The sequence below is a fragment of the Vulpes vulpes genome, chromosome 14 (assembly GCF_048418805.1).
Source record: "Vulpes vulpes isolate BD-2025 chromosome 14, VulVul3, whole genome shotgun sequence".
Lineage (NCBI taxonomy): Eukaryota > Metazoa > Chordata > Mammalia > Carnivora > Canidae > Vulpes > Vulpes vulpes.
In genome coordinates this window covers 109,092,748-109,113,375 of record NC_132793.1, presented here as the reverse complement: position 1 = coordinate 109,113,375, position 20,628 = coordinate 109,092,748, and the positions used below count along the sequence as shown (strand labels likewise).

At 52.5% G+C, this 20,628-nt stretch overlaps 1 protein-coding gene across 5 annotated transcripts in view; it reads left to right on the top strand.

Moving 5' to 3' along the window:
• Positions 1-20,628, top strand: part of RGS12 (regulator of G protein signaling 12) — a 119,617-nt gene that overhangs the window by 12,405 nt on the left and 86,584 nt on the right. For all 5 annotated transcript variants that reach the window (XR_011997143.1, XR_011997142.1, XM_072737632.1 and 2 more), the window contains exon 2: positions 15,150-17,130. Coding sequence is in view for 3 of the 5 variants with exons in the window: in XM_072737632.1 (XP_072593733.1) it covers positions 15,250-17,130 (1,881 nt within the window). In the remaining 2 variants the exon portion in view is untranslated. The remainder of the gene's footprint in view (positions 1-15,149; positions 17,131-20,628) is intronic.

The following is a 20,628-nucleotide window of genomic DNA, read 5'->3' as shown; positions in this document are numbered from 1 at the left end:
GATCCAGCAAGGAGAGCTGAGGGAAACTGAGTCAGGGACTGTGAGGGCCACGGCCTCCTCTGTCCCTTCTGTTAGACAACAGAAGGCTGCTCAGACAACACAGGCTGCTCAGTATTTGGGACACATTTAGACTAAAAGTCAGCCATCTATTATCTGAAATTCAAATAAAATTTATTTATTTATTTAAGATTTTATTTATTTATTCATGAGAGACACACAGAGAGAGGCAGAGACACAGGCAGAGGGAGAAGCAGGCTCCATGCAGGAAGCCCGATGTGGGACTCGATCCCGGGACTCCAGGATCACGCCCTGGGCCGAAGGCAGGCTCCAAACCACTGAGCCACCCAGGGATCCCCTGAAATTCAAATTTAACTGGGTGTCCTGTTTACATGCCAGACCTGACAGCTCTATAGCCCCGTGATGCCCAGGTGACAGCCACAGACAGAATCAAGTAGAAGGAGGAAGGGAAAGTCGGATAATAACAGGAGGGAAAATTGAGATGGTTTAATCTCCAGTCCTTCCAGATAATTGAGCTAGAATTGGTTACTGGAATCAAAAATAACCCCACAGTTCCATCAGCTACAGAGCAAGCCAGGAGCTGGTAGCTGGAGGGGGTGGGCACCTGCCCTCTGAGTCCCCTGGACTCGGTCCTGGTGGTGGCGGCCCGGTGGGAGTGAGCCATGGCTGTGGGCCCTTGTCTGAGCCCCTCAGAAAGGCCTGGAAGGTGGTATGGTGCCTGGGCAGACAGCAGTGTGGCTAGAGTGTGAGGCCCACTGGTCTGCAGATAGCTGTGGGGGAGGTGGGGATTGGAGGAGCTAGTGGGGTCGGAACTGAACCAAGGAGCCATGGAGGGATGGGCAGAGGGCACGCTAGGGGAAGAGTGATTCCCCAAGGGGGTCAAGGCTGGGTGCCCCCACCCCGTGTGTCCCCCAGACCTTCCGTGACTGGTGGTCTTGGCTTGATGAGCTGTGCTGTCCCCCCGGGGTTGGCTAGCACTAGAGGCCGGGGCCACCCCTGGTCACTGTTCACAGTTGTCTACTTGATGCTGCTGTAGAAGCCACTCAACAGCCATTGAGTGAGTGAACGAGCAAATGGATGAATGAGACACAGGGAAATCGTGGGCAGCGAGGACAGGCCTGTCTGAGGTGGACGTGGAGGCTGGGGCGGGCCTCAACAGGCAGGCTGGAGGCTAAGGCTGGATCCCGAGAGAAGTGGGGGAGTGTTACAGGCCTGGGTTGGAGTCGAGCCTGAGGGAAGGTGAGGGCAGGTGTAGGTGGGAAAGGTGGCGTCAGGGAGAGCAGGAGGCTCTGTGGTAGCGGGAGCGGGGCTCAGCGCTGCCCAGGGAGGCTGCACAGGAGTAGGGGTGACAGCCAGCTGTTGCGGGGTGCCGGTGGGCCACCCACCAGCCTCTCCCCTCCCTGCCTTGCCCTTTGCTGTGATCCCCTCTGCCAGCTCCCACCTGGCCCTCTGGCTGCCTTCCTTCTCCAGAGCTTCTTTCCTTAATAGAGAGCTTCCCTAAATTCCTTCTGGTGTAGAAAATGTTCTTAATGTGATGTAAATAAAAGAAGTTACATTAGAATGCACCTACCTCAGTAGCTTTGTTCAGTCCAGCACTACAGAGAGTCCTGCAAAATGAGGGGGGAGAGCCTGTGGGTCAGGCCGGTGACCCGCCCAAGTGCATGTGGGGGATGCTGGTTGTGGGTGTGGACGGTGTGGACCCGGGGTCACAGCACAGGTGTCTGTGTGGCCCGGGGCTGCAGGCGCTCTGTCCCATTCACTGTGCATTGTGTGAGCCCAGCCAGTATTAAAGAATGCATTTTTCTAATCATCAGAGGTCTTGCATGTTTATCTCTTTGAGATGAGAGAGCGTAGGACATTTCCTTCTCCTAGTTGGTTAGCCTACAGATTTTGTTTGGTGTGAACTTTATATCCCAGAAGATTAGATTCACTCAGAAAGATACATTAATATTTTTTGAACCAGTAAAATGGACCTTTGTAATTTAAATGATAGTTTCGTGCCAGATCTCCACCTTGTCCCTCACGTGCTAGGAGGAGGGCAAGTGCTGGGTTAGAGGCACCCTGGAGCCAGGCTCGGACTGTAGGTGGGACTCCGGGAACTGGAGGGACACACCTGTGCCGTGGGGCCCTAGCCGGTTCCCACAGGCCCTTGGTTCCCACAGGCCCTTGTGTCCGGAGGGCCTTGGGCACTTGCAGCCCAGGGTCTCCCTCTGCCGCTGAGCTGTGGCCGTAGCTGGGAAGGCAGGGAGGACGAGGGGAGGCCGAGGGGCTCTGAGTGGCATCTGTCTGGCCATCCATTGGCTCAGTGCCTTGAAAATGCACTGGTGTCATGTTCTCCTGAGGGAGGAAGCTAGGCAAGTTTAGAGCTCGCATTTCAAGCCGTAAGTGGTAAGGATGGCATAACTACTTCTCCAGCTGTGTATCAGTACTTTCAGAATACCATCTCCTTTTCACAGGATCAGACTGTAGTCATTGTACATATGTTTTTCTAGTGTGTTTGAAGAGATGAAACCTTCAGGTTGCCAGTCCTTAGTTTCCTCTCTTTTTATTTCTTTCTCTTCTTTCCTCATTACTTAAAGTTGCCCTAGTTCCTGTTTCCAAGAGTACCTTTACTGTTGTTGGAGTGTGTTCTCAGCTCCCATGCTGATCACGCAGCAGCTCTGTTAGGGGCTTGTTTTTCCTGCCCCAGCCTGGAGTCTGGAGCCCAGAGCTCAAAATCTGGAGCTGAGAGTTTGGAGCCCGGAGCCCAGAGCCTGGAGCCTGGTGCTTGGAGTCTGGAGCCTGGAGCCCGGAGCCCACCGGGAGGGCAGATGGAAATGCCCTGTTAGTACCGAGCCTGATACTTGCTTCTGTGGCTTGATCTCTTGGTTTCTTTGGACTTGAAGTGTTAAACCTCAAGAACTGACATTAAGAAAAGCCCCTGCAAAACCTTTGCATAATCACAAAATGCTGACCCGGAACATTGTATATTTTGTGCTCTTCTGTTCAGCCTTTTATAAATTATTCAACAACCATGCACATGAATGATCTCAGGGGCTGCTGACTTGCCTCCTAAGCTTAGGTTAGTGTTCACATTTGGGAGTTGAAGTATCATGGAATTGAGCTAGACTGAGAGCCAGGTACATCATTTTGGTGGGAGAAAAACCTCCCAGGAGGTCTGTTCCTCACGTGCTAGGAGAAAATGAGAGGCAGCCAGGTGGTGCTGAAGAGCTCACACTGGACTTGGTCAGCTGAGTCTGTGTTCGGTGGTGACCCTGGGCAGTGCACCTGTGCCTTGCGCCCTCCTTAGTGGGATGGGATTGTCATGGTTAGCTGTGAGGTCACAGTCTTTCAGTGGCCATCCAGTGCAGGCACTGTTCTTGGCCAGTTTGTTCCATTCTGTAGTCAGTTTGTCTCAAGTGTGTGCAGTCAGATTTCCTGAATCACCCATTGCAGAACTTCCAGTTCAAGGTGGTAGTGCTTCCACTGATGCAGTTTTCTTGACAACTTTGTGGGCCTCCTGTGAATCACATTGCTGTTTACTCCATCGGACGACTTTGAGAGAGGGTTTGTGAGGCTCACCTTTAGGGGGACACCTTGAGAAAGTTAATCACGCATTGCTACCTAGAAATAAATCTAGTGCCGTTTTTTTCTGTATTGATAGCAGCAGTGCTAACAAATCAAACGAAAACTTTCATACTTTGTACTATATGGGACATTAGTCACATACTGCTGTGTAACAGTTCCACAAACGGCAGCTTACAACAACCAACATTTATTATCTCTTGGTTTCTCGGATCAGGAATCTGAGGCTTTGTTGAGTCCTCTGTTTCAGGTGTCACCCAAGGTTGTGATCAGGGTGTCGGCCAGGCTACACTGTGATGGGTCTGCTTCCAGGCTCACTCACATGGTGGCGGTGGCCTCCGAGGATCTCACGGGTCTGCTGGCAGGCCTCATGACCTTACCAGCTGTTGGCCAGACACATTGTTGCCATGGGGCTGCTGCTCAGCACACCTCACAGCCTGGCAGCTGACTTCCCTCAGGGCAAGTGAGGGAGACAACGAGGACAAAAGCCAGTCTCTTTTTAAATTATCTTGGAAGTGACTTCTTGTTGCTTCTGCCCTGGTTATTAGAAGTGAGGCACTAGGTCCAGCCTGAGGCTCAGGGGGAAGGGCTGCCAAGGGTGGGACAACTGGGAGGGTATCACTGAGTTATATCAGAACATTGATAGGTGTCAGTCTGCCCTACCACTGTCTGGTTTTAGGCCCCAGTGAGTTGTCTCTGCCTCTTTCTTTGGGTCTCTCATGGATGGATAAGTTAAATCTTAAATTTTTTTTTTAAATTTATTTACGAGAGACACAGAGGGGCAGAGACATAGACAGGGGGAGAAGCAGGCTGCCTGCGGGGAGCCCAATATGAGACTCTATCCCAGGACTCCGGGATCACGCCCTGAGCCAAAGGCAGATGCTCAACCACTTGGTCACCCAGGCGTCCCCATTGTGGCTCCTTGATTCAGCCCCTGGAATGTGCATCCTCTCCATCCTGGGCGAGAGAGGCTAGCTCCCAGCCCCGCCTCCCACACCTGAGCACACTGTTGGCACAGACATGGGATGGCCACCATGGACACTCCTGCCCAAGGCAAGGGGGACGGGGTGTGTGGGGGCCTGGCCACTGTTGGAAATGTCTTGGTTAGGTCTCCAGGCCTGACTCTGTCTTCAGGGCCTCTGACCCCCATCTGAGTCATCTTCCATTCTCATGGAAGACAGCACGTGCTTGCAGGGGGGTGGCCTCTCCCCACCAGTGGAGTTTGCATCTTGTGCTGCTTCTCCTGCTTCCAGTTCAAGGTGGTAGTGCTTTCACTGACGCAGTTTTCTTGACAACTTTGTGGGCCTCCTGTGAATCACATTGCTGTTTACTACATGGACGACTTTGAGATGAGCCCTCCTCTGTCTTGGGCTCCTGAAGGGACAAGGACGGCAGCCATAAGCAGCTCCCCGGAGGAACGGTTTTTCAAGGAGAGGGTTTGTGAGGCTCACCCTTCATCTCCCAGGATCCCAGTCTGCCACTTCCACCCCTTTCCTCCCACAGCAGCTTTCACTGACCTCACGTGCACCCAGGACTTAGAAAAGCAGAAGGTGAGATGAGGAGGTGGCTTTCGGGAACATCCTCGTGGACAGTGGGGTGCTGGCAGGAGGTGAGACAGTGGTGACGGGAGTTCAGAGGAGGGGTGAGGGGAGGAGGTGCAGCCGAGCTTTGCTGGGGAGATGTGCCAGAAGTGTGCAGCTGGGGCAGGAGCGGTGACCTTGGACAGAGTCCTCATTGCCATGTCTATGCCCTTCTGTGCTGTTTGCACTCGTGTTGTGGGACCTGTGTTGTGCGACTGGGTTTCATTCAGTGGGCTTTCTGTGTGGTGTTACTTGAAACGTAGGCTCATCAATCAAGTACTGTCCTCACCTGGAAACTCTTGATGGTTCCCTTCTGTCAATATAAACAGAGTCAGTCTGCTTGGGATCAGTCTGTAGGGTCCATGTCACCTGAAGGAGCAGAGGGCAGCCCGTGGCCCTGGCTGTCTGACCCCCACACACCCTGATGGCCAACCTGCTTCCCTGTGGCCTGCGACTTTGTTGGGTACAAGGCTGCATCTCATGCTTGGTTACTGGGGCAGTTAGGCTGCCAGCCCTTGTCTGAGGGGTTGGGTTCAGGGGCTCGGGGGTTCAGAGGTGATGGGATCTGGGAACAGGGAATGGGGCAGATCCTAGCTTCACCTGCGGGAACTCAGAAACATGCCAGAGTGGCTTTCTGTCAGGTTTTTTTTTTTTTTTTTTTCTTTGAGTAGGTTCCACACCCAGTGTGGAGCCCAACCCCAGGTTTGAACTCACGACCCTGAGATCATGACCTGAGCTGAGATCAAGAGTCAGATGCTTGACCGCTGGAGCAGCCCCTGGCACCCCTGTCAGAAACTTGACGTTGGGTTCCTTTCATCCTTTTACTGTTTTCTGAGTTGGTGTTGATTAGAACACTGATTAATGGGCAGGGGTGGCAATGCCCTCTGCTCATCCTGCCCAGCAAGCTCTGCCGTCTGTGGTGGGCAGCATGCTGTGACCACTCCCTCTCCCTGCACCTGCAGCCCTTGCTCTGCTGCCATGAAGGCTTGGGGCTCCGGGCATGCACCCTACTCTTGCCCGGCCCTATTGTGATTCAGGCAAGGTCTCCTGCTTGGAAGCCAGCTGGGGAAGACAGGGAAGACAGGTGCCCCCACAGCAGCCCGGGGCACCCCATAGGGCACCTGTCTTCCCTGTGGCATCCTTGTTGGGCCAATGGCGGGGCAGGATTGATGTGAGTTTGGAGAGAAAAGGCCACCTTCATTTTTGTACAACAAAGAATTACGTGTAAAACTCATCACACGCTTCAATTAACTTTGATTTTTTTCTCATTACAAGAATCATGTTTGCTCTTTTTAGAAATTTTAGATGCTCTGAACAAAAAATTATTAAAATTCTAATACTTAGAGAAAGGTAAGACTTTCAGCCATGTTTAGTGGCTCAGCAGGTGCTTACTGAATACCTTTTTTTTTTTTTTTAAGATTTTATATATTTATTCATGAGAGATACACACACACAGAGAGGCAGACAACAGGCAGAGGGAGAAGCAGGTTCCATGCAGGGAGCCTGATGTGGGATTTGATCCCAGGTCTCCAGGATCGTGCCCTGGGCTGAAGGCGGTGCTAAACCACTGAGCCACCCAGGCTGCCCACTGAATACCTTCTTATGCTCCAGTGGGCCTATAGACGTGAACACAGACTGCCTGCATAGCCACACGTCTCCCTTGGGCTCACATTCATGCTCATGAGTCAGGGAGGGGAGCGAGCAGAAGGACCTGGGCCTGTGATGGGCCCTGTGGACAGTAGGTGGTCCAGGAAGGGGCCTTCGAAAGGGAAGAGTGCTGTGAACTTGGTGTATGCAGCCAGCACATCCTTGCCCTTAGGGAACCACGCAGGGGGTCCTGTGTTGTCTCCTGGGACTGTGGCTTCTCAGATGGGTGGGGGAGTGCCAGCAAGGATGGAAGCAAAGGCCTGGCCCCTGCCCTACTTCTCATGTGTGATTTCAACTGACACAGCCTCAGCCCGTGGCTCTGGGGTCTCTACCATACACATGACCAAGGTCCTCACTTGACCAGGGTCACATGAATGGCATGACTGGTCCTCTAAGGTCCAGTTCCACAGTCCAAGAGCTCTGACTAGAGCAACCTGCTAGACTCTGTCTTAGCTACTGGGGGGGATAGAAGGCAAGGCTCCCCTTGGACAGGCTCCCCTACGATGTGTTCCCCAGGACAGGCTCTCCAGGATGGGTTCACTTAGGACAGGCTCCCCACAATGGGTTCTCTTGGACAGGCTCCCCTAGGACAAGCTCCTCTACAATGTGTTCCCCAGGACAGGCTTCCCATGATGGGTTCCTCAGGACAGGATCCCAAGAACAGCATCCCCAGGACAGGCTACCCCAGGACAGGCTCCCCACGATGAGTTCCCCAGGATAGGATCCCAAAGGAGAGCATCCCCAGGACAGGCTCCCCCAGGACAGGTTCCCCTGGCAGGTCCTGTTATCTCCATTCTTCCCTCCTCCTAGAGGTGCACTTGCACAGAGGTGCTCCTAGTATTTGTGAGACAGATGCAGACAAACGTCAGCTCGCTTCTTTATATTAACAGAGCTATTTTAGGCCTCTGGTATTCAGGGGAAGACTGCAGAATTCTACACACATGAGGTACCACCTGTCCAGGAGTCCTTTTAAAAGAATTTCCTTCTTTGGTCCCAAAGTCCAAAAAGTCTTTTACAGAGAGCATGGGAAATTTTCCTTGCCTGGTATATTTGAGGCTTCAGCTCACCCCTCTAGGATGTCTGGGAGCTTGTTTACACGTTGTTGCAGTTTATCAGACGCTTCCTATTCAGGAGAGCACCAGAGTGCCGCAGATCTTGGAGGGTTGTGCTGGGAACGTGGCCCTTGGTGCATCTGGCTGGCTGGCTGGCTCAGATGAGCACAGTCTGCCTGGGCTGATGTTTATGTGGGGGCAGGCCCACCTTCCCAAGGCAGCCCCACACTGGCCTAGAGCTTGCATCATGGGTGAAGAAAAAGAAACACAACCCGGGGAGTCAAACAAATGGTACAAATGAGACTGGTTCCAGATAAGCGGTATCCAGTTGATTCTTTTATTTTTTTTAATTTTTAATTTTTTTTTTAAAAGATTTTATTTTATTCATGAGAAACACACAAAGAGAGGCAGAGACACAGGTAGAGGAGGAAGTAAGCTCACCGAGGGGAGCCCAGTGTGGGACTGGATCCTGGAATCTGGGATCATGCCCTGAGCCAAAGGCAGGTGCTCAACCACTGAGCCACCCAGGTGTCCCTTATTTTTTTTTTTTTTTTAAAGATTCCATTTATTTATTCCTGAGAGACATGGAGACACAGGGAGAAGCAGGCCCCATGCAGGGAGCCTGATGCGGGACTTGATCCAGGGACCCTGGGATCACACCCTGAGCTGAAGACAGATGCTCAACCGCTGAGCCACCCAGCTGTCCTGGGTCCATTAATTTTTGGACCAGCTAATCCCCAACCAGGTTTTACTGGGCAAACATTGACTACCACTAATAAATCCAGTCAGTCCATCCATCCATCTGTCCATCTACCTCCATCCATCCCCATCCATCTCTCCATCCCTCATCCATCCATCCCCCCCTCCATTCATTCCCCATCCATCCATCCCCCATCTACCTCCAATCTGTCCACCCATGCTCTCCATCCCCACCATCACTGGAGCTGTGTTACTGGGGCTGTGGTAACCCATTGCTTCTGCAGAAACAGCCTGGTTGCAAAGCACTCCCTGAGAATTGGCATGACTGTGGTTTGAGGCATGTAATTAAACTGCTGTGTTTTTCTTTGTAGGGCTTGAGCAAGTGGCCTGTCCCCTGAGCATGGGAGTGAGGCTGGGGAGTGTCCCCTTTGCTCTGGTGACTGCAGGATCCCTCTGATCTTTCTTCCAGTTTATTTCTCTCAGTCCTTTTCCATTTTTTTCTAACATCAAACAAGGCCAGACATCCCATCAAATGCTAAAAAGTCTGGCTTCAGTCTTAGCTGCCTTCAGGGTTCTCTGAAGAGAGCATGTTTTCCACATGGGGAGCAATGTAAGTCATACAACCCAGATATACCCTACAAATTTGGGGAACCCATTCTGGCTGCCTTCTGTGGGTGGTATAGTGACAGATGAACAGGGAGACTTGTCACCAAATTATCCACATGTTTCTTCCCCTCCATTCCCACTTTTTCCCTTGGCAGCTCCTGGTCAATCCTCTTGGTGGCTTAGCTCTTCTGCACTATTCTCATCTCCTGTTGGCCTTGGGGTTACCCACAGGGGAGGGCTTTGAAGTCCAGAGAGGAAAGGGGTCCTTACCTTGGTCGAGGGAGCTGGCAGTGCCATTTTGTGGAGCACAATGGGTGGGGGCCGTGACCACTGGAGGGTCCCCACTGGGTGTGCTGTGCCCCTTGGGTTCCTTGGGAGCCACTCACCAAGCAACAGTATGCAGATGTGCAGCTGGGGAGTCCTGGGTAGTCAGTCAGCATCCTTGTCCCTGAGCTGTGGGGTCTTTGAAGGAAGGGTCTGTTTCCTCAATTGGCAGCCCTGTTCTGGGCCAAGTCCCACACAGGGTCCCACCTGGTGTCACCATTGAACGGCAGGTAGTGTGTGCAGGTGTCAAGTAGTGGTGGGTCAGGTCGGGACCTGTGGGGAGGGCCCTTTAAGGATGAGAGCTCAGTGAGGGTGTGGGTTATTGGTGGCTGTTCATGGCCTGGAACTGGCCTTGGTGAGCCAAGAACCCACCAGTTCATCCTCTGGCATTTTTGGGACCTGGTGTGTTGGAGAGGGCAGGTCCTAGGTCAGTTTAGTCTGGGGGAGAGCAGGAAACATGTCCGGGACTGGGGAGTGCTTCTCTGAGGTCAGGTGGCAGGTTGCCAGAATGGGTCAGACCAGGTGAGGCCAGGGTGCAAGGATGGTCAGCATGCATCCTGGTATGTGTGACGGTGTTGAGGCTATGCTGCATCTTCTGCAAATGTCCCCAAGAAGTTGGGGGGAATAGTGCCCAGTGGGTTTTTGGTGCCATGGCAGTGGTGGCTGGAGGTAGCACCCAGACACAACAGCTTTGGGGGAGGATGTGAGGGGCAGGGCCTGCTGGTGGTCCTGGTCGGAGAGGGTGGCACGGCACCGCAGGGCTTCTGCAGCAAGAGATCAGGCGGTCAGAGGGACTGTGGAGGTGGCCGGCGCCTGCTATCTCAGCCCTAGGGCTGCTTCTGCTTCCTCTAAGGACCCCTCTGTGTGGAGGTGGAGAGAGCGGGGTTCAAATCCACTTGTGACACTCAGGAGCTGTGCAGCCTTGACAGATTGCTTAGCTTCTCAGTGTGTCTGTTTGCTCATCTGCAAAATGGGAGTAATCCTACCTACGTCATAGCAGTGTGGCTTGTGGGCACACATGTTACCACACGTGGAGTCCTGAGAACAGCCCTGGCTCAGGCCAAGTACCAAGTACCAAGTACCGCATACAGCTCCCCGCTGCTAGTGCTTATCTGATATCTGCTTCTGTTCCTGCACTTCCCACTTGTCTTCATGCAATGGGTGCCCTCTGCCCGGGGTCCTCAGCCTCCCCTCCTACCTTGTTTCCAGGCCCCCTTGTTGTAGCTGCTCTTCCCGGCTTCGGTCTTTTGGCACCTGTGCTCAGCTCAGGGCCTATCATGGTGACCTGGGGCATCATCCTTCCAAAATGCACCCCAGCAAGGAAGGATAGAGGAAGGGGGTGAGCCATGCGGTTGGCAGGAGTGCTACATGCTGTGCTCCTCTCCCCTCTGGGCCGGCAGACTTCTGCCCCTGCTCCTCCTGCTTTCCCCGCTCCCCCTCCTCCCCCTCCTCCCACTCCTCCTGCTTTCCCTGCTCCCACTGCTCCTCCTGCTCCCCTCCTCCTCCTGCTCCCCCTCCTCACCCTGCTCTCCCTGCTCCTCCTGCTCCCCTCCTCCTCCTGCTCCCCCTCCTCCCCCTGCTCTCCCTGCTCCTCCTGCTCCCCTCCTCCTCCTGCTCCCCCTCCTCCCCCTGCTCTCCCTGCTCCTCCTGCTCCCCTCCTCCTCCTGCTCCCCCTCCTCCCCCTGCTCTCCCTGCTCCTGTTGCTCCTCCTCCTCCTTCCCCTGCTCCTCCTGCTCTCCCTGCCCCTCCTGCTCCTCCTCCCCCTGCTACTCCTGCTCTCCCTGCTCCCCCTGCAGGGCCCAGAGCACACCACGTGGGGTGGTGGCTCTTTGCCTTATCCTGCCTCTCCCTCCCTGGGGCCTGGGGGCTGCTCAGGGTCCCGTGTGGCTTCTGGGTGTGAGATGCTGCAGGGCACGGAGTAGACACTCACTTGGCTGTGAGTGGAGCAACTCATCAGATAGGACTGTCTTCTGATTTGTACCTCAGAGAGGAGTAGGGAAAGGTCACAGCACCTGAAGTATAGTCCTGGGTCCTGCTGGCCTGAATGACGTAGGTAAAGGAATGAGTGTCATTTGGTAATGAGAGACTGATCCTGGTAGTGGGCATAGTGGGGAGACCCTTGTGTCCTATTGTCTGTGTTGTGAGGAAGCCGTCGCTTCTTTCTGAGCTGTTCCCTTTTTCTGTGCAATGGGGAGGCCAGCTTGGATGATGTGTCCATTGGCTGGGGCTACAGCAGAACCCTGCACGCTGAGCACCTGAAAGCACACTGAGGTCCGGTGTTTGGTGAGGACACTCCCTGGTTCCAGATAGCCGCCTTCTCGAGTCCTCACTGTCTTCACCTGATGGAGAGCGGGGGTGGGGGTGTCCTGCTTTACAGGACACGAATCTCATCCTGATGGCTCCACCCTCACGATTTCATCTAAACCTCCTCACTTCCCAAGCTTCTCCTCCACACACCCTCACACTGGGGGGTAGCATTTCAACATCTGTGAATTTGGAGCTACACACATTCAGCCCATAGCAGGTGATCTCAAGTCAGGGCGCTCCAGGTGTTGTTACCTGTCGAAATCACCTGGCAGGTGTGTGTGGGGGAGAGACTTTGTTGAAGCGGGCAGCTCAGACCTCCTCACCTGGAGTATCCGGGTGGAGGAAGGGGACCCAGGAACTGGCACTTGAGCAGCCCAGATGGCAAAAATGTCAACAGGAGCTGGAAACTGTGCCCTATGGTTTCTTCCAAATTTCACTCTGCTCACTTTACTATTAACTGATACAGTTTAAGGAAAATTAACCTGTAGGCTGAACTTATAAAATGTGGTTGTAGGTATTAAGACACTACTTATATGAATTAGAAACAATTCTTTTTCAGTGAATAAAGCACAGGGACAGGACCTGTGGTCAGAAAGTTACTTGAATTAGAAACAGTTTTTAATCAATAGAGGAATGTGACTGTAAGAATCCAGTAGAAATATTTGGGTAAGTCACATAGAAGACTGTTGCTTGGTGTTATATCGTACAGTGCTAGAACTCTGGTGTTTGGGTGAATTACAAAATAATTCTGCATGTAAAATTGGGAAATCATTAATTTCATACAGGCAGTACCTGTTGTTTGGCAGAGACAGCCAGCAGTCTTCTGTCACTGGAGGAAGGCAGCAGGGCGTCATCAACCCCTGTCCTGGGAGGGGTCATGGTGATGGGTGGCACAGGTAGACAGGCATAGTGGCCCTTGCATCTGTGTGCTCCTCCTCGCCAGTAGGGTGATGCCGCTGGCACGAGTTTCTGTGGCCACGGAAGCAAACTCGGAGGCTTGGAACAACACAACTTTATTCTCTCACAGCTCTGGGTGATAAGTCCACAGTCAGTCTCACCTGCTACAGTCACAATGTCGTGGGACCGTTCCTTCTGGAGGCCCTAGGGGAGGGTCTGTTTTCCTCACTTTTTGTGGCTTCTAGGGGTGCCCCGATTGGGAGCTGTGTGGCCCTTCCTTTACCTTCATAGCCTGCCACTCTGATCTCCACTTCTCTCTAACCCTGACCCTCCTGCCTCCCTCTGATCAGGACCCTGTGACTCCAGGGGCTGCTCAGATCAGCCAGGATAACCTTCTGTGTCAGGAGCCTTCACCTGAACATGCCTGCGAGGTCTCTTTGGCTGTGGGAGGCTACTTCCCAGTTCCCTGGGGGTGAGGCATATTTGGTGGGGGAGCATCATTCAGCGTGGAAGTGGCCTGGTGAGGAGACCCTGAACACTATTCTTGGCCAACTTTAATAGATGATTTTAATGATGAATATCAAGTAGTTAAATGTCCAGTCATAATGCTTAAGTGATTCTTGTATCACCACTTAGATATTAAACAGTATGGTAATTTAGAAATACTTTGTTCTTTTATCACTCTTAGCCATTGGGGTGATTTTGTTCAAATCCACATCTTGCACACTGTGTCCTCTCTTCTGTCCCTGCCTCCACTGGTGGGGCCACCCTGGAGCACACCCTTCAGTTCCTGTAGCTTCTTCTGTCATGCGTGGGTGGGCATTACTTGAGATTAAGCTTCTGTGACTGCAGACCTTTCCCAAGATGAAGAATTGATCCTAACAACTTTAGAACAATTATTTTAAAAATGTACTTTCCTTAAGAAACATCTCTATACTGTTTTGGGTCTTCACAACATGATTTGTTGTATTGTTTTTTAAAGTGATCTTTGAAGGGTTTTGTACAGCAGGAGCTCCGCAGTGGGACCAGGCTGTCCCCTGAGAGGCCTGTGCTGCACTGGGCCTGGGCAGGTGTCCAGGAAGTGTTCCCACTCCTCAGCTGTACCCCCCCTGCCTGTGCCAGACCCCTTCTTCCTGAGGGTCTGTGGTTTGGGCTGAGCCAGGGGCAAGGGCCTGAAAGGACCAGCCCCAGCGAGCCCTGTTCTATGTCCCTAACAAGCCACCCTGGCTGACAAGACCCCACACGTGTTGTCACAACACACTGCTGGGAATGCAGCACATCCCACCTGAGTCCCAGGGAGAGGATGCTGGAAGCTGGCACCTGATTCCTCTGGACTTCGTCCCCCTGACTTCTTGACCCCATACCTCTCCCTTGGCCAACTCCCTGGGATCAGTCCCAGCCATGAGCACAACTGTATTCTAGGTCCTGTGTGTCCTCCTAATGAGTCATGGAACTGGGATGGTCCTGGGACCCTGACACAGGTTTGTTTTTGATGACAACCAAGGATGAAGTCATCCCCGGAACAATTAAATTATATTCCTTTGCTCTTTTTTTTTTTTAATGTTTTTTAAAGATTTTATTTATTCATGAGAGAGAGAGAGAGAGGCAGAGACACAGGCAGAGGGAGAAACAGGCTCCATGCAGGGAGCCTGATGTGGGACTTGATCCCTGGACTCCAGGATCACACCCTGGGCTGAAGGCGGCGCTGAACCGCTGAGCCACCCAGGCTGCCCTCCTTTGCTCTTTTGGTGGTTTTAACTGTTCTATCCGGTGGCCTCTGTAGTTGACTGAGGCGATTTCAGACTAACGCGGTTTTCCCACATGGTACCTTGTTCAGAAGAAATTAATTGAGGGAGGAAAAATATGAGAGAATATAAGTTGACTCTTTCCTGATGGATTGCTGCTTGTGATGGAGGAATTTGTGATCAGATAGGCGCCTTTCTACCCCAGGTCTTGTAGCCAGCACTGCTTCTTACTCTGCCTCTGCGTCTCAGATTAAAGTGCAGGTAGGGATGTGCTGGATCTGCAGAAGGGCACGAGAGCCCCATTGTGCCCATTTCCAGGCGCTGCCAGGCTACTGGTCTTCTGATCACACTTGGAATGGTAAGGTTTTGAGGTGTCTTTCCTTTCTGCCCAGCCCGGCAGGAGAAGGCAGGAGAAGCTTCTGCTGCAGCCCTGGATCCCTCAAACCTAAGGTGGGAGTAACGTCACATCAGTGTTGCAAAGGGTGTCGGTTCTGGGAAACACAGTCTGCTCCGGAGGGAAATTTCTTAGGCTGACTTTATGGTTTACCATATGTAGAGACTGCCTTTCCTTCCTTTGGACATTTATGTGTTAACCAGACACTCTTTCTGTGATGGTTTTTGTTATGAGTTATCTTTTTATGTTTAGGTGATATGGGTAAGCAATGGAAATATGGGATCTGGAATAACAAGCTATTTATTGTCTTCCTTAGGGCATTATTTCAAGAAAAAGTGCAGTAGCACCCAGCATTCCCTGAACTATGGATCCCCTGCAGTGAAGAATGATGCCCTTGGTATTGCAAGCACATCGAGATGTATAGAGCAGGGGACACAGTGGAGCGTCCACTTCATGGGCAGGCGCCCCCTCGCATGAGGAGTGTGGAAGTGGCCAGAGGAAGAACGGGGTACGGATTTACCCTTTCTGGTCAGGCGCCTTGTGTGCTCAGCTGTGTCATGAGAGGGAGCCCTGCAGATTTTGTGGGCCTCCGTGCTGGTGATCAGATATTTGCTGTCAATGAAATCAATGTGAAGAAAGCGTCCCATGAGGATGTAGTGAAATTAATTGGGAAATGTTCTGGTGTCCTGCACATGGTGATTGGTGAAGGCATTGGCCACGTGGAGTCCTGTTCCAGTGATGAAGAGATTGGATTTTATGAAGGAAAAGGCTGGCTGAAGCCCAAGCTTGATTCTAAAGCCTTAGGTATAAATAGAGCAGAGCGAGTTGTTGAAGAAATGCAGTCCGGTGGAATTCTCAGTATGATCTTTGAAAATCCTAGTCTTCGTGCGAGCAATTCAGAGCCCTTGAAATTGAAACAAAGATCCCTTTCAGAGTCAGCCACTGCGCGATTTGACCTTGGACGTGAAAGTATAAGTCATCCAAATCCTGGCCTGCTTTCTAAGGAGGAAATATCAAAAATGATTAATGATGATTCAGTTTTCAGTATCGGACCTGAGAATCATGAAGATTTTGTAGTAGACGCAAGTATTTTAAACGTTGCCATGGTCGTAGGCTACTTAGGTTCCATCGAACTTCCTTCCACAAGCTGCAACCTTGAGTCGGACAGTTTACAGGCCATCCGTGGCTGCCTGCGGCGCTTGCGGGCTGAGCAGAAAATCCACTCCCTGGTGACGATGCGGGTCCTGCACGACCGTGTGCAGCTCTGTACTGACCAGGCGGCTGTTCTGGCCGAGTACCCGGCTGAGAAGCTGGCCTTCAGTGCTGTGTGCCCAGATGACAGGAGGCTCTTTGGGCTCGTGACCATGCAGACCAGTGACGATGGGAGTCTGGCTCATGAGGATGAGGGTGCCTTGCGAACTTCCTGCCACGTGTTCATGGTGGATCCAGACTTGTTCAATCACAAGATCCATCAGGGCATTGCTCGGCGGTTTGGGTTTGAGTGCACGGCCGACCCCGACACCAACGGCTGCCTTGAGTTCCCAGCATCCTCTCTCCCTGTCCTCCAGTTTGTCTCCGTGCTGTACAGAGACATGGGCGAGCTGATCGAGGGAGTTCGGGCCCGGGCCTTTGTGGACGGGGATGCGGATGCCCACCAGAACACCAGCACCAGCAGCAACAGTGACAGTGGCATTGGCAACTTCCACCAGGAGGAGCGAAGCAGCCGAGTGCTTGTGGTTGACCTGGGCGCCAGCTCTAGCAGGCACGGCCCCAGCAACAGTGGCTGGGAGGGTGCCGGTGGGAGGAGCTCCCAGCCTTGGGGTGCCCCCTGGAATGGGGCCTTTTGCCACGACCCCGAAGGGGGCCCCCTGTTTGAGGCCTCTCCACAGGCTGACAGGTGCCGGGACTTCAGTAAGCACTTAGGGTCCACTTCTCACGGAGAGGCTCCCCCTGCCCCCTTGCGGAGTTCAGTGCCGCCTTCCAAGAGGGGTGCCGTGGGCCACGGCGGTAGTTTCGGCCAGCGGTGGCTTCCAGTCCACGTCCTGCAGGAGTGGCAGTGCGGACACGCCAGTGACCAGGAGTCTTACACAGACTCCACCGATGGGTGGTCTAGTGTCAACTGCGGCACGCTGCCCCCTCCCATGAGCAAGATTCCCGCCGACCGCTACAGGGTGGAGGGCAGCTTGGCACAGCCCCCCCTGAGCACCCAGAAAAGAGACTGGTCCAGGAAGGCCTTCGGGATGCAAAACATTTTCGGTCCCCATCGACAAGTTAGAAAGACTAAGGAAGACAAAAAGGTAAGCCTGTTAGATGTGATTTGGTAAAACAGAGCTGGATATCGTTAACTCAGTCACTGATGGCATGATACATGCTAGTTGACAAGTGTCTAGTCCCGCTTTTCTCCTGTTGCCCTTGGGCCCTGCCTCTGTTGGCCCTGCAGGACGTCTTTTGCTTATGTGCGGTGGGCTCTGTCCTGCCCGGGAGCCCTCTAGGTACTGCCCCCTCTCTGGCAGGTCCTGTGCAGAGCAGATAATGGAGGAGGGACATCACTTCTCACAGCCAGGCTGAGGCCCTCCTCCCTCCCTCCCTCCTGCCCTTTCGTACTGCTGGTGCCTAGGAGGGTCCTATCCATGGGCCCCTTTGGAGCCCATTTCATCCCACCCTTTTGAGATGAGAAAATTCTTGAAGCACAGATACTGTTGATCTCAAGACAGGTCACTTCCCAGGGTGTGGATCCTTGCTCTGTTTACTTCATCTGGAAAATCCTGTTATGAAAAAAATGCCAGCTGAACTCAGCAGTGGGCTGGTGGCTTGTGCTCCTTATTCACTGAAGGTGCCTATCAAATGGTAAGGGACCATGCTTGGTGCAGCAGTGCTTTGAACATCTCACACCTGTCCATGTCCCTTTGGGGCCTTTGCCTTTCCCACTAGGAGCTCAGTTTGGAGCATGAGGGCGGGCGTTAGCATGTAGGACTTTCCTTGGCAGAGGGGTGGCCAGTGGCACTGGAGGGACAGGCTGAGCTGCTGTGTGGCCAGCGCCCAGTGAATGACCCAGTGAGATCACCAGTGGAATGGTGCCTGGCTTGGGTTGTCTCCAAGGGACTTTTCTCAGAGGACTTTTCATGATTTAATTTTTTTTAATTTATTTTTTTAGAGATTTATTTATTTATTTATTCATGAGAGACAGAGAGAGAGAGAGAGGCAGAGAACACAGGCAGAGGGAGAAGCAGGCTCCATGCAGGGAGCCCGACGTGGGACTCGATCCTGGGTCTCCAGGATCACACCCTGGGCAGCAGGCGGCGCTAAACTGCTGCACCACCAGGGCTGCCCTTCATGATTTTAAAGTATCTTTTCTGCATGTGTTCACATTTCTGTTCTTGATAGCCAAGAGTCTCACAAGGAGATCCTTCTGCTGGCTGGTGAGGATGGGGTTGGGGAAACAGGAGAGCTGAGGGGCTGTTCAGCGAATATTCTGTTCATGCCTGCACCCTTCCTAGTAGTTTCCTAGTCATAGTAGTTTCCACTGTACAACACACTAAAGATTTAGAGATGGAGGAGAGGTCAGACCCCCTGGCTTTCCCTCTCCCAATGGCCATGATCACATTTTGAAGAGTCTAAGGGTAGATTTTTGTCCTTATAAACAGTTGTAATTGTGTGGGTTTTTGACTCAGTTCCTAAACTGCTGTTGCCAGATGTTCTATTGTCATGTGCACCTGTTCTCTTGTCCCTTGGCTGAGCCACACATGGCCTGGGTTCTTGGGGCGATCCCCCCCACCCACATCCTTCTCGTCTGCTCCAGCCAGCCAGACTGTGGCATGGATGCTTCACACTTGAGCCTCCTTCTGGGGTTGGGGGTGGGGAGGTTCCAGCAGCGCATCCTTCCCTATTGCTGTGGTAGGCTAAGGAAGGAGGGCCCGAAAGGTGGTAAATGTTATCTGAAATTGGAAAATTCACCACCTCTTTGAATGCATATCCTACAAACGTGTCTCCACTGGTGGTGTATAAGTGAATTTTTGCACTGGGGGAAGGAAAGGGTGTTTACGTGGCTCTCTGCAGGTCAGGTGTACCCCTGGTCATTCTGGGTGGAAGCCCTGTGTGTGCGCTGCAGGGCTCTCTGCTGTCTTAGACTGCACCCAGGGGGGTTCCAACCTCAGGGCACCTGCGAAGAGGGGGTGCTACAGCCCCTGTTCTGCAAGTGACGTAGCCAAGTTTTGAGGTTTAACAGTCAGGATTAAGCAGGGTCATGGTTCAAACCTTGGATTTCTTCTTTTTGTTAAAGATTTAATTTTTTTTTAAAAGATTTTATTTATTCATGAGAGACACACACACAGAGACAGAGACACAGGCAGAGGAAGAAGCAGGCTCCATACAGGGAGCCCGACGTGGGACTTGATCCTGGGTCCCCAGGATCACACCCTGAGCTGAAGGCAGTGCTAAACCGCTGAGCCACCTGGGCTGCCCAAGATTTAATTTTTTAGGGGAGTTTTAGGTTTACAGTAACATTAAGAAGGTGCAGAGATTCCCCGTATACCCTTTGCCCACACACGTGCGCAGCCTCCTTGACTATCCGCATCCCCACCGGGGAGTACCCGGTACTGATACCATCATCACCCAGAGTTCATAGCTCAGTTCCAGGTCCCTGTCGGTGTTGTGTGTCCGTTGGCTTGGACCACTGTGGAATGACAGGTGTCTACCCCTGTGGTATCACACAGAGGAGCTTTGCTGCCCTAAACACCCTTGTGCTCCCCCGGGGTCCTCCTTCCCAACCCCAGCCCCTGGCACCCACTGGTCTCCTTCCTGTCCCCCATCGTCGCTCTGTTTTTCCAGAATGTGCTGCAGAGGGACTCCTACAGCACACAGCCTTTGCTGACTGGCTTCTTCCTCTTTGTGACGTGCACCTGAGGCTCCTCCAGGCCCTTTTGTGCCTTGATAGCTTGTTTCTGTTTAACGCTGAATAATCCACCATCTAGATGGACACAGCTTATTCCTTCATCACCAGCTAAGGACATCCTGGTTCCTTCTGAGTTTGGGGAATTATGAACAAAGCTGCTGTTAATATCTGTGTGTAGGGTTTTGTGTGGACGAGTTTTCAGCTCCTTTGGGTAAATGCCAAGCAGCTTCATTGCTGGATCAGATAGTAAATGTTTAGTTTGGTAAGAAACTGACAGACCATCTCCCAGAGCATCTGCACCGGTGATTCTGCGTCCCCAGCGTGGTGAGCAGGAGCTCCTGTGGCTCTGTGTCCTCGCCAGCACGTGCTGTGGTGGGGGGCCCAGATCTGGCCGTTCTGACAGGTGTGTAGTGGTATCTCACTCTTATTTTAATTTGCAGCTCCTTGATGAGGTAGGATGCCGTCATATCCTTCCCTGTCATATTCTTGCAGTCTGTGGCTTGTCTTATTCTCTTGACATGGTCTTTCCCAGAGCAGAACTTCTTAGTTTTATTTTTTAATATTTTATTTTTTTATTTATTCATGAGAGAGAGAGAGAGAGAGAGAGGCAGAGACATAGGCAGAGGGAGAAGCAGGCTCCATGCAGGGAGCCCGACGTGGGACTCGATCCTGGGTCTCCAGGATCAAGCCCTGAGCCAAAGGCAGGCGCTAAACCGCTGAGCCACCTGGGCTGCCCCGAACTTCTTAGTTTTAGTGAAGCCCAGGTGATGAGTTCTCTCTCTCATGAATCATGCCTTCGGCGGTATATCTGAAAAGGCCTCATCAAGCCCACGATCATCTAGCTTTTCTCCTGTGTCATCTTCAAGTTTTATATAAATTTTTTATTTCACATTGAGGTGTATGA